The sequence below is a fragment of the Marmota marmota genome, unplaced genomic scaffold, assembly GCF_001458135.2.
Source record: "Marmota marmota marmota unplaced genomic scaffold, marMar, whole genome shotgun sequence".
Classification (NCBI taxonomy): domain Eukaryota; kingdom Metazoa; phylum Chordata; class Mammalia; order Rodentia; family Sciuridae; genus Marmota; species Marmota marmota.
The window spans coordinates 5,175,447-5,187,612 of NW_025999962.1; the positions used below are offsets into that span (position 1 = coordinate 5,175,447).

The following is a 12,166-nucleotide window of genomic DNA, read 5'->3' on the forward strand; positions in this document are numbered from 1 at the left end:
CTCCCCCTCTCCCCTCCCCCCAGGCCCTGTCCTCTCTGATTTCTTTCCCTGCTTATCCCAGAGGGGTCTTAAGTTCTAGTGCCCCTCCCACCTCTGCCTAAGTAGCTGGGGTGACAGGTGTGCACCCCTGGGCCAGTTCCCTCTCTCCAGTTTCTTAAAAACAACTGTGGAGGGAGTGGAGGCTGTGACTACAGAGGGCGGACACCGCCCCTAGGCACAACCCCTGGCCCCAGGGGTGGCTCACTGAGTGTGGGAAGGCGGCACTGGGAGCAGAGGCCACCTCCACCCCAGGCACCACCTGGTACAGGGCACCTTCCTCCCCACTCTGGGCTTTGAAGCTCCTGCTTGGGGATCTAGGCAGAAGCCTCTTGTGCTGGGCATTTGCTTATCAAAGTGAGCCTGCCCAGGACCCTGGGGGACACTCGGACCAAGGGCAGCCTCAGAGGTCTGAGGCCTCCCGCCCGCCCCTTCCCTGCTCTGCTTTCCAGGGGCTTCTTGCCTTCTGGCCCAGTTGCTGGATCCCCTGCCGCTCTAATCTTGTGCTGTGAGCAGACCCTGTGAGAGGCAGAGCCATGTCTAGGAGCGGGACATCTCACCAATCCCTGGCTTCATCTGTCCAAAGGGTGTCTGGGATTGACCCTGTACTGTAGGTTCTGCTGGGACCCCAGCTTGGGCCCTGACACCCACAGCACGCCCGGAGCCAGGCCTCCGGACCTGCCCATCCAAGGCATCCTGCATGCCCTGGCAGAGGCCGCTGGGCTGAGTGCATCAGGTCTTATCTGGGTGGTGCAGGCCCTGCGGGAGGCCTCCTCCACACTTTGGGGGACCTGGTCCAGGGGTTGACATTAGAGTCGGCCATCCATCTGGGGAGAACGTTGGCGGTTTGGCCTGCTGTCCTGGACTCCCTAGCTTCTAGCCCAGCCTGAGCGCTCAGCAGGCCCCCACAGGCCCACACCACAGGTAGGAGGTACAGGGTGTTCCCACTGCCCCTGGAAGCTCTGTGCCTTGTGGCCCAGCACCCCCAGCCCAGGGAAGCATGGCCCTGTTCTCCCACATGGAGAGCAGCTGAGCCATCCACCTGCCGCCTCCTGATTCCTTCACTCACACTCCTAGCCCAGCCCAGAGCCCCCCCTACAGGACTTCCTCTCCTCCCTCCCACTTCCTTCTGCTTAGAATAGGGCCGTGAGGAAGGTGGGCCCTCAGATCCTGGTGGGACAGCAGGCGGTCTGGTGGCGGACAGGTAAACAAGTTGCTATTTGGCTTGTCCGAGCCCCAGGCCAGGGAGCTGGCACTTGTGGGTGAGCTGGTTCTCTCCCCTCCCATCCCTGGCCTGGGTAGAGTGGGTCCCAGGGCCCAGTGAGGAATTGCAGGGGTGGGCAGCTGGGCAGGGCACCTGCCTGGGAGCAGCCTGTTGACCATGGTGAGGGAGCTAGGGACTGTCTCAGGGCTCCCTGGGGATGTCCTGGGTGCAAGGAGAGGTGGCTGAATGGGTGGGGTGGGGTGTGCGTGCCCCCTGCACAGCTGAGGAGGACCTGGGGAGGGCTGTGGCATCTCTCCGGTTTGTTGCTGGTTTGCTGAGGACCTGGATGGGGCCAAGCCTGTTCTACTCCCATGGGCAGGAGCAGAGACCAAGGCCTCACCCTCCAGTCTCCTGGCCACGGTGACCTCTGCCCCTTTGGCTCGTGCTCCTGGGGTGGGGGGGTCTGCCCACAGCTGCCAGATAGGAATTTTTACACATCAGAAGTTCACCTCTGCCAGGTGCAGTGGCGCACGCCTGTAATCCCAGAGACTTGGGAGGCCGAGGCAGGAAGATTGCGAGTTCAAAGCCAGCCTCAGCAACTTCGTGAGACCCTGTCTCTAGATAAAATCTAAAAATGGGCTGGGGAGTGGCTCAGTGGTTAAGCGCCCCTGAGTTCAATCCCTGGTGCCCCCCACAAAAAAGTCCACTGCTTTGCTTTCAGTGGCCATAAGTGTCCCTGGGCTTAGGTCATTGTCGTCACCTGAAATGGGAGGGAGCGGTGGTAGCAACTCCCTGGTGGACGGCAGCCTGGGGTTGTGTGAGGCCGTGGGACAGAGCGCTGGTTGGCTGTGCACTGACTGGGGCGCCCCTGTGAGCCTGCTCCTCTGCGCCCTGTGCACCCTCAGGGCCGAGGCAGGCGAAGGAGCAGCCCAGACCCCAGGCCGCTTGGCGGAGGGCATGAGACAAACAGGATGGGCTGGGCTCTTGTCCTGGTTCTGGAAACTTCCAGATAAAAAGGGAGGGGGGGTGCTGTTGTCTCTTCAGGAATTAATTCCACAAATATTTGTTGAGTGCTTCCTGCACTGAGGACCGGGGCCAGTGGGGACAAGACACTCCAGGGTTACCTGGGAACACGCGGGAGCTGGCTCAGAAGCTGAGCCCTGGGCTGGTCCCGGGTGGGTGTGAGCACTGGCCAGAGTCCAGGGCCCTGACACAGGCCAGCGCTCGTGGGCTCAGGCAAGAGCGAGGTGGGGTGAGTCACAGAACGTTGGGAACCAAGGCCCAGGCCTCCCCCAGGGCCCTTATTTGTCAGACGGGAAGAGAGGTGTCCCTGCCTCCTGCCACTGAGGGAGGCCGGGGTGGAGCTGCAGGATGTGTCCCCAGGGCAGGGGGCTGTGCCGTTACACTTGACTGTGCACTTAAACGGCAGTGCTGGGGGAAATTAAAACTCGGGGGTGCACCACACAGCCCCACTGGCTCATGTCATTCAAGTTCATGGCCAGGGCTCCCAACAGGGGTGACTTCTGCAAACCTGTCCTCACTCACCTGACCCTGCACCGATTCCCCTGGGGGATATGGCTTCTTGCTTGGCATGGCCCGGTCCATCACAGGGGAATCATCAGAGTAGTCCTTGTCCCCATGGATTCCAGAGAGGGGCCGGGGCTGTCGTAGTCCAGTATGGGACCTGGGAAGACGTTCCCAAGGTCCTGAGCTGGGACTTGAACCCGGGTCTCTCTGACCTAAGAGCCCATGCTGCCCACCAGAGCCGAGAGCCCCAGAATGGGCGAGCTGCCGCGGGGTGGCTGGCACACAGCGGGCGCCTGTGAAGTGGGTGGTGGCGAGACTTGCTCCGTGGCCGTGGCACGGGTGGGTTATGGGCACCTTCATCCCTTCCTTTTAGACCCATTGGTCACATGCCAGGGAACCCCCAGGGCGAGGCCTCAGCTGGGAGAGGCATTTTGTTCTGAGCCCAACAAAGGGTCTGTGACTGCAGACGGGCAGCTCAGAGCTGCTGGGCGGTTTGGGGCCAGGCCTGCTATGGGTTCTGGGCACCTCTGCCCTCCCTTCCCCTGAGCGTCCACCCCACACTTACCAGGGTACAGACCCATCTGTGACCTGGGCCCCGCCTGGTCTCACCTCACACGTCCTGTGGCTGTGGCAGGACAGCCCTGCTGTGGGCCTCACCCTCTTTCTAGATAGGACACAGAGGCCCAGCCCGAGTTGTTACAGGGCAGGGAGTCCCGGCGGGGCCTCCAGGAGAGGGGCAGTGGGACTGGGCCCCGAGGAGTGAGAATGTGCTGCTGTGAGAGGCCTGTGCAGATCCCAAGGGAGCAGGGAGGCCCGAATGCAAGCCGGGGACTTGGATCTGAGATTCCTGGCATCCAGGGTGAAAAGGAGAACTGTAGGGTTATGATAAGAAGAGAACACACAGGGTCATTCGTTGAGAGAATGAAAGTTGGGAAAATGTTCTAGGGAAGATACATGGACCAGTGGTGGGCTGGCTTTCTTGAGAGCATTTTATGTAAACATTGGTTCTCAATCTGTTTGAATCATCAGTATGCACCCGCCTCTCTTCTCCCCCCGCCTATCCTCCTCTTCCTCCTCCTCCTCCGACTCAATCCAGGGGTCTCTATCATATCACTGAGCTCTACCCCCAGCCTTTTTGTGGGGGGCAGAACAGGGTCTCAGTAAGTTGCCCAGGCTGGTCTGGATCTTGTGACCCTCCTGCCTCAGCCTCCCCAGTGCTGGGGTTACAGGCGTGTGCCACCGGGCCAGCACCCCTGACTTTTTTTTTCCCTCTGGCATTGGGGATTGAGCTCAGGGGCGCTTGGCCACCGAGTCACATCCCCAGCCCTATTTTGTAGTATTTTCTTTCTTTTTTAGGGACAGGGTCTCACTGAGTTGCTTGGCACCTCACTTTTGATGGCTTTGTATTCACGATCCTCTTGTCTCAGTCTACCAAGCCACTGGGATCACAGGCATGCGCCACTGCACCCGGTGACACTTTTTAGCTTTGAAATAATTTCACGGTTACAGTATAGCTGCAGGAATGTCGGGGTTTGCTTCATTTCCTCCCGCGTTACCTAGGATAAGACGTGTGTGTGTGTGTGTGTGTGTGTATAGCCCCCACCCGTGTGTGTAAGGTATTTGGCAGGAACTTGTTCCTCTGACCCCAAATCCTTCGGTGCACCTCTCCTAAGAGCTCGGGAACCCTCTGCTTAGCCGCAGACTGAAGCCCAGACCGGAGGCAGCTCTGAGCGCTGTCTGATCGCGGTCCTCATTCCAGTCTCACAGCAGGCTCTGCCCTGTTCTTTGTAAATATTTCTTTCCTGGCCCAGGAGCTCAGCCGAAACCACCAGTGCATTTAATCATTCTGTCTCCCTGGCCTCGGCCGTCCCCAGCGCAGCCCTGAGTCACCACAAACAGTAGCTCAAGGCCGCAGACGTTGGCTCCCACCATCTTGGAGGCCACAAGTCTGCAGTCAAGGAGTCGGTGGCCTTGCCTGCTGCCTGGCTGTGGCCGTCACTCCTGCCGGCACCTTTGGCTTCACACGAGCTTCTCTATGTCTCCTGCTCTTCTCCCACGTATCCCTTGTTGGGTGGATTCAGGGTCTAGGGCCACTTGACCTACGTCTGCAGAGACCCCATTTCCAAGTCAGGCGCAGCCTCAGGTTTGCACATTGTCTGGGGGGTGCCGTTCAACCCCTTGGAGCCTCCGCAGCTGGTCCACTTCTTTGGCCTTAGATTTTTTTTTTTTTTTTTTTGGTGGGGGGTACTGGGGACTGAACTCAGGGGCACTGGATCACTGAGCCACACCCCCAGCCCTACTTTATATTTTATTAGAGACAGGGTCTCACTGAGCTGCTTAGTGCCTTGCTTTTGCTGAGGCTGGCTTTGAACTCGGGATCCTCCTGCCTCAGCCTCCCAAGCTGCTGGGATTACAGGCGTGCGCCACCAGGCCTGGCTGGCCTTAGTTTTTCATGTCACCGACCATGGCCAAGCCGGGTGCGGTGGCGCACACCCGTGATCTCAGCTACTTGGGAGGCTAAGGCAGGAGGATCACAAGCTCAAGGCCAGCTTGGGCAATTCAGTGAGACCCTGTTTCAAAATGAAAAGGGCTGGGGACATAGCTCAGGGGTAGAGCACCCCTGGGCTCAGTCAGTCCTCAGTGCAGGTAGCGAGGGGGAGCCATGGCCAGTTCTTCTGGTGAACTCAGGTCCCTCAGTGTCCCTCTGGCTTGTCAGGCTGCTGCTTTTGGAGGAAGGCCACAGAGGCAGTGTGGGGTCCGTGCCTGGGGTTGGGGGTGCACGACGTGGTGGCCTCTCACTGTGGCGGCCTCTCACTGTGGCGCTTGCTGGTTGGGACGGTGCCTTCGGCTGTTCTCGTTTTCTGCTGAGTCTCACCTGTGGTCCAGCTGTGTGTGGCTGCCCAGGACCCAACTTCCTGGTGGCCGAGTGGTGAGTGGAAGTGCCCAGGGGTTGATTAAGGGCCTCTGGAGCCTGGGGCAGGGGGCAGGTCTCTCTGTGGCTTATTTCTGGGCACACAGCCCCTGGGCATATGGCTTCTGAGCCCCATTTGACAGAGAAATGGCTCCAGGAGTCTGATGAGCCGGGACAGCAGGGACGGTTGGAGGCCCGCTGGCCTCATAAGGGTGGCCTCCGCAGGTCAGTGTGCTCTCCGGCCCTGAGGTGGGAGGGTCCTGTTTTTCAAAAAGTCCAAGCCCCCTTTCAGGGTCTGGTGAGGCTGAGATGTGGGGGGCAAGTGGAAGCCTCTCGGGTCAGAGGAGGGTCAGCTCGGCCTCGCGGTTCTGAGCGGTTTTGGAGGTGGGTGGCCTAAGGTCTGCATCACAGCTCCTGCCAGCTGTGTGTTGGTGGGTGAGCCACTTCACCTCTCTGAGCTGTTCCCTAATCTGTAAAGTGTCAAGGACAGAACCTGCCTCAGGGCGGTCTCCTGTGCGTGGTCTTGTGCCTCAGCCTGGTGGTGGCATCGGGTGGCTGCTGGCCATGGTGACCTGAGTGTAGTCCAGGCCTGTGGAGGACTTGCAGATCACCTGGTCCTGTCTGGTTCAGAGAGGGGAAGGGACCTGCCCGGGGATGCCCAGCTGGTCACCTGCACAGGTGTAGGTACGAGCATATGAGGTTCTTTTTTTTTTTTTTGGTACCAGGGATTGAACTCAGGGGCACTAGACACTGAGCCACACCCCCAGCCCTAGTTTGTATTTTATTTAGAGACAGGGTCTCACTGAGCTGCTTAGTGCCTCGCCATTGCTGAGGCTGGCTTTGAACTCTCAATCCTCCTATCTCAGCCTCCAGAGCCGCTGGGATGACAGCTGTGGGCCCTCGCGCCCTGCATGAGGTTGTTTTGGGGTAACCTGGTTTTCTTTTTGGCGCGGCCCTGGGGCATGGATGTCTGTTCATGATTAACCCAAAGCCACTTCATTCTGAATGACAGTCCAGTGTTTGTCACAGGGATGTTACACAAAGGACCTGCCCCTTTGATTGAGCAGGTACAGATGTCCTAGAGTCAGTCTCTGCCCTCCCACGCTGCCCTCTGGCGTGGCTGTTGGCTGGTGGCCGGTGGCAGGCTGTTGCTTCTTTGGGCCGAGCCCCACCTGGAGCTTCCTCCCTTACTCAGTCTACAAAGTGCAGATTCTAGCTAAGTAGGTGTAGGCGAATCAATGATCACCCACTCCGATCCACCGAAGGACCCACCCACCGTCCACACCTAAGAGGCCTGCGGGGCTCCACTGCCCCTTTGAACCCAGTTTCTTAGGGCCGCCAGGTGGCTCCTGTCTCCTGCAGAGCCCACCACAGCAAGCCAATGGGGCTTGGGTCAGCTGAGTCACTTCTCGCAGGCGAGGGCCACAGCTCTCTGGGCCCTGGCCTTCTGCCTTGTGTGTAGCGGAGGCCCTCAGAGGGCACGGCTCCCAGCAAGTGCCCCGCAGACACAGTGCTTGGGGCTAATTTCATGCTGAGCTTCCCAGCAGCCAGAGTGAGAAAGGAAAATCTGTTCAGATGTGTCACTGTCTGAGTCCCTGTTCCAGGGGACGTGGAGCTTTTCCAGGGACTTTTTCTCCGGGTGCTGAGCTCAGAAGACTGAGGAGGGTGGGGACGGGTGTCATTTGTCCGGTTTTGTAGCTTCCCCCAGCAGGCAGCGGGGTGGATGGTGGAGCGCCTGCAGGTGGGTGGTGGGGTGGGCAGGGGTCTGGGGTGGGAACCGACTGGTGTCTGCCAGGCTCCTTCCTGCCCTGTGCTGACCTGGTGGGTCCACCCCTGTCCTTGCAGCTGGGCCACGCGGTGCTGTCCCCGGTCTGGTTCCTCTACAGCCTGCTCATGAAGCTGTTCCAGCGGTCCTCGCCTGCCATCACCCTCGAGAGCCCCGACATCAAGTACCCGCTGCGGCTCATCGACAAGGAGGTGGGTGCCAGGCGTTCCCTGGTGTCCTGGGCACCTACTCTGGTCCCTGTTAGTTCTCTGCCCATTTTATAGGTGCAGAGAGCAAGGTGACGTCTCTTGCCGAGGCCACCAGGAAGTGGTAGGGGGATTGAAACCAGGTCCCTGACCCCACTCAGCCCCTGGAAGGTCAAGATAGGCTTCTGTGATGTCCTGTCCCTTTAGCAAAGTCCATTGTCCTTACCCCAAGTGATGGCTGTCTGTCCACTGGGGACCTTGCCACATACGGACACCTGGTGCAAGAGAGCCGAGGGGACAGTCAGGACACTGGGTCTGGTCCCAGCTCTGACCGGTTCACCATGTTGCTCCCTGGCCTTGATGGACACTCCACTTAACTAAGGAGGACTTGGGCTTGGCCTCAGCTCCTCACGACTTGGGGTGCGCACCCCATTTAGAAGATGAGGGAACAGGGCTCCCAGTCCCTTGGGATGGGGACCCGGAAGAGCCGTCCCATTTTCTGCGTCTGCATGGATTCCCTACGGGGTCTCTGCTCTGGCCCCGGCCGGCTTCCTGCCCCCTCTGATCTCCTCTCCTGGTCCTCTGAGCAGGACTGAAGGCCGCTCTGTCCGTCGCCTGGCCGCCTGGTCAGGGCTGTTTCCTGGCCTTGTTCGGTGCCTTAGGAAGGCGTGGCGGGAGGCCTGAGTCACGGGGCAGAAAAGGCTCTGCTCCAGGCCTGGCCTCCACCCACCCTGGTGTCCCGCAGGGTTGACCTGAGCCCCGCTGGATCCCTGCGGCTAGAGCCTGCAGCTTCTGGGACCAAGTTCTTAGAAAAATTAAAAACCAGACAGAAGCAAAAAATTGCAAAATAAAAAATAAATCGCTCCTCTCACCCTTTCTGTATATTTTATACGCACGTGGACACATGCTCTTTTTTTTTTTTTTAACCAAAATGAAGTGGTAGTTTTTTGTTTTTTTTTAATATTTTTTTAGTTGTAGGTGGACACAGTACCTTTGTTTGTTTATTTGTATGTGGGGCCAGGGGATCGAACCCAGGGCCTCACACATGCTAGGCAAGCGCTCTGCCCCTGAGCCCCAGCCCCAGCCCGAAATCATAATATTTTGAAACCAGTTTTTAAAATTGTTGACGTTTTTGGATTCTAGAAGTACAGAAGGTCCTGACGCGCTCACTGTGAAAACTGTGAGGTTGCATGGTCCCTTGGCCCCAGCCCCATCCCGTCGCTGCGTCCCAGGCCCGGTGGGGGGCACTGGCCCTGAAGCGGCCTGTAACATGGGCCATCTTCTGGGCATGACATTCACACGCACGTGACGTGCGCAGGACAGATAGGGGCACACGGGGTTCTTTGTGGATAACCTGGTTTTCTTTTTGGTGCGGCTCTGGGGCATGGATATCTGTTCATGATTAATCCAAAGCCGCTTCGTTTCTGAATGACAGTCCAGTGTTTGTCACAGGGATGTTACACAAAGGACCGGTCCCTTTGATTGAGCAGGTGGTAGAAGTCCTGCAGTCAGTCTCTGCCCTCCCACGCTGCCCTCTGGCTTGGCCGGTGGCTGGTGGCCTGCTGTTGCTTCTTTGGAGCCTGGAGGTTGTCCGGCCCCATAGTTCCCAGTGGCTTCTCTCATTTTTGTAATCCCAACAAAAAATGTCTGACCTTGACCACTCAGTAATCCTGGACTCCACTCCTGGGAGGCTTGAAGCTCCATTTGCCCTGAGGGCCGAGTCTGGGGAGGCAGCTTTGAGGTCTGGGCTCAGAGAGTGGGCAGACAGGCCACCCGCAAGCCCATGCCAGCTGGCACCTGGGCCCTGTCCTCCCTGACATTTGCCTCTGCTCATGAACCACAGAGGTCACTGTCCTCTGAAGAGTCAGGAGTTCTCAGACCAGCCAGGATAGGCTTCTGTGATGTCCTGTCCCTTTAGCAAAGTCCGTTGTCCTATCCCCAAGTGACGGTTCTCTGTCCACTGGGGACCTTGCCACATACGGACACCTGGTGCAAGAGAGCCGAGGGGACAGTCAGGACACTGGGTCTGGTCCCAGCTCTGACCGGTTCACCGTGTTGCTCCCTGGCCTTGATGGACACTCCACTTAACTAGGGAGGACTTGGGCTTGGTCTCAGCTCCTTCCTCAGCCGGCCTGGCTCTTAGCCACCTCAAGGGAGCCCAGCTGTCCCTGGGGCCCAGCGTGCAGAGCAGAGGCCTGGCTGTGGGCTCTTGGTGTGGCAGGCCCCGGATTCCTGGGAGTGGGGGCTGCCGGGCCACCGCCCTACACAGCCCCCTTGGCCCTGGCTGTGCCATCTCTCGAGGGCCACCGCAGTGGCTACTAGAGCCCGTCTTGCAGCGGGACCTAGGCAGCTGGGTCACGTGTGGCCTGTGTCAGCTCTTCCCAGGCCCTGGCTCAGCTGGGGCTGGGTCCTCCTTCCCCTGGGTTCATCCTTGCTCTGACCCCCCTGTTGTTGGGGCTGTGGCAGGGGAGGGGCCAGCAGGAGCAGAGGGCCCCTGGTGTGTGCGCGTCTCCTGTGTCAGCGTCACTTTTCAGAAGGACGCACAGGGACCCTGGGGAGGGGGGGCCTGGGGTGCGGCAGTGCCCCTGCCCCGGGTGCCATCAGTGGCTTTGGGCCTCTCTGCAGATCATCAGCCACGACACCCGGCGCTTCCGCTTTGCCCTGCCGTCGCCCCAGCACATCCTGGGCCTCCCTATCGGTGAGTCCCACCCGACCCAGCTGCAGGGAGCTGCAGACCTGGGCGCTAGGTCAGGGAGGTGGGCACCTGGCCATTCCGGGCAGAGCAGAAGGGCTTCAAGAGGGAGGTGACAGCGTCCCAGGCCTTGGCGGATGAGTCTGTTAGAATGTGAGTGGAAGGTCCCTGGGGTCCTTGGTGGTGGCGCCAGCAGGGACAGAGGTAGGAAGCTGGGAATGCTGGGGGCCCCCTGGGGTGGTGGGGGGGCTGTGGGAACCAAGACCAAGCTGGGGTTTGAATGCAGGCAGGTGCACGGCCCTGGTGGTCTGCCCAAAGCGACCCTTCCTGTCTTGTGCTGTGATCGTCCCTGCCCAGAGTGACCCCTCCTGTCTTGCAGGTCAGCATATTTACCTCTCCACTCGCATCAACGGGAACCTGGTCATTCGGCCTTACACACCTGTGTCCAGTGATGACGACAAGGGCTTCGTGGACCTGGTCATCAAGGTGAGGCCCCGAGGCGTGGCTTCAGGGGGCAGTGTGGCATAGCCACACCCGAGTCCCCACAGTCTCTGAAGGCCTGGTGCTTCCTTGCCCCTGTTTCTGAGTTAACAGCAAATTATAGTTTACCAGCAATAGCAAATGAGGGGTCTCGGCAGAGGTTGGGGCCAGGGGCCAGGATGGGCGTCTTGAAACAAGGACAGGCGATCTGCAGAAAGGAGCCAGGAAGGCTGACCAGCTGGAGTGGACACACACTCCCGAGGAGCGACGGCCAGGTGACGAGTGTGCTCATGAGAGGGCCTCTGTGGCCCACAGGTCCACTAGGGAGCCTGTGAGGAACCTGTGAATGTCCTTCAGGGAGCTGGGCCCAGGGGTTTCCTGGGGTCTGCCACGGGGAGGGAAGTGGATGCCCACCGTGGACAAGATGCAGCTGTCAGAAGCAGCAGACCAGTGTCGAGCTCCTGGCAGGGATCTTAAATAACCCATGCCGCCTGGCACGGTCATGAGGCCTGTGAGGCTGATGCAGGAGGATGGCAAGTTCAAGGCCAGCGTCTGCGACTTAGTGAGGCCCTAAGCAACTTAGCAAGAGCCTGTCTCTAATGAAATACAGAAAAGGGCTGGGGGTGTGGCTCAGTGGCTAAGTGCCCTGGGTTCAATCCCTGGTACCCCCCAAAACAAAAAAATGCACACTGAGTGGAAAGAGAGAAAACTGCCACCAGCAGCATGTCCCATTTATAAGATTAGAAACACAGCTCTCAACTGAGAGCACATCCAGCAGGTGAGAGCCCCCAGGCTGTCGGCCGCGGGGGACTAGAGACTCCCCAGTCAAGATGCAGACGTCCCTGGCCTCCCTGCCCAGCGCCTCCAGGGACCCCTGAGCCCTGTCACTGGGCCCCCCTTTCTTCCTGGTGCTGGAGGTGGAACCCAGGGCTTCGCATCTGCTAGGCAGGTGCTCTACCCGTGAGCCACGCCCAGCACGGTGCCCCTGGACGCCGGCCCAGCCCTGGCAGAGTGCCGCTGTCCCGTCTCCCCACGTCTCCCGGGGGCGTCTTAGTTCAGTTATCCCCGTTTCCCCGGACCGTGGTCCCGAGGGGCCGCTCCAAGGCCGATGGTTTTATGACTGGACCGATGGAGAGACCTGGGCCAGGAGGACTGAGGTCCCGGGGCTTTTGCTGTGCAGGCCTGCGGAGTCCCAGTGGGAGTTGGGACCCTGCTCTCCCAGGGGCATTAGGTGGAGGGCAGATTCCTGGGGCACAGAACGTGGGTGGTGAGCTTTGGTGTGGGAGGGTCCCTCCAGGAGAAGGCCACACGGGCCTCATGAAAACCCAGAGGAAGTGCACCCCCC

General features: G+C 59.5%; 1 protein-coding gene across 2 annotated transcripts in view; it reads left to right on the forward strand.

Annotated features, from left to right (window-relative positions):
* Positions 1-1,134: 1,134 nt before the first annotated feature.
* Positions 1,135-12,166, forward strand: part of LOC107155821 (NADH-cytochrome b5 reductase 3) — a 13,802-nt gene continuing 2,770 nt past the window's right edge. Inside the window, exons 1-4 of one of the 2 annotated variants that reach the window (XM_048803053.1) lie at positions 1,135-1,240; positions 7,524-7,655; positions 10,275-10,347; positions 10,721-10,827. In XM_048803053.1, coding sequence (XP_048659010.1) covers positions 7,572-7,655; positions 10,275-10,347; positions 10,721-10,827 — 264 coding nt within the window. In that variant the 5' untranslated portion in view covers positions 1,135-1,240; positions 7,524-7,571. Of the gene's footprint in view, positions 1,299-7,523; positions 7,656-10,274; positions 10,348-10,720; positions 10,828-12,166 lie in introns of both variants that reach the window. The other variant, XM_015501827.2, reaches the window with a different exon arrangement.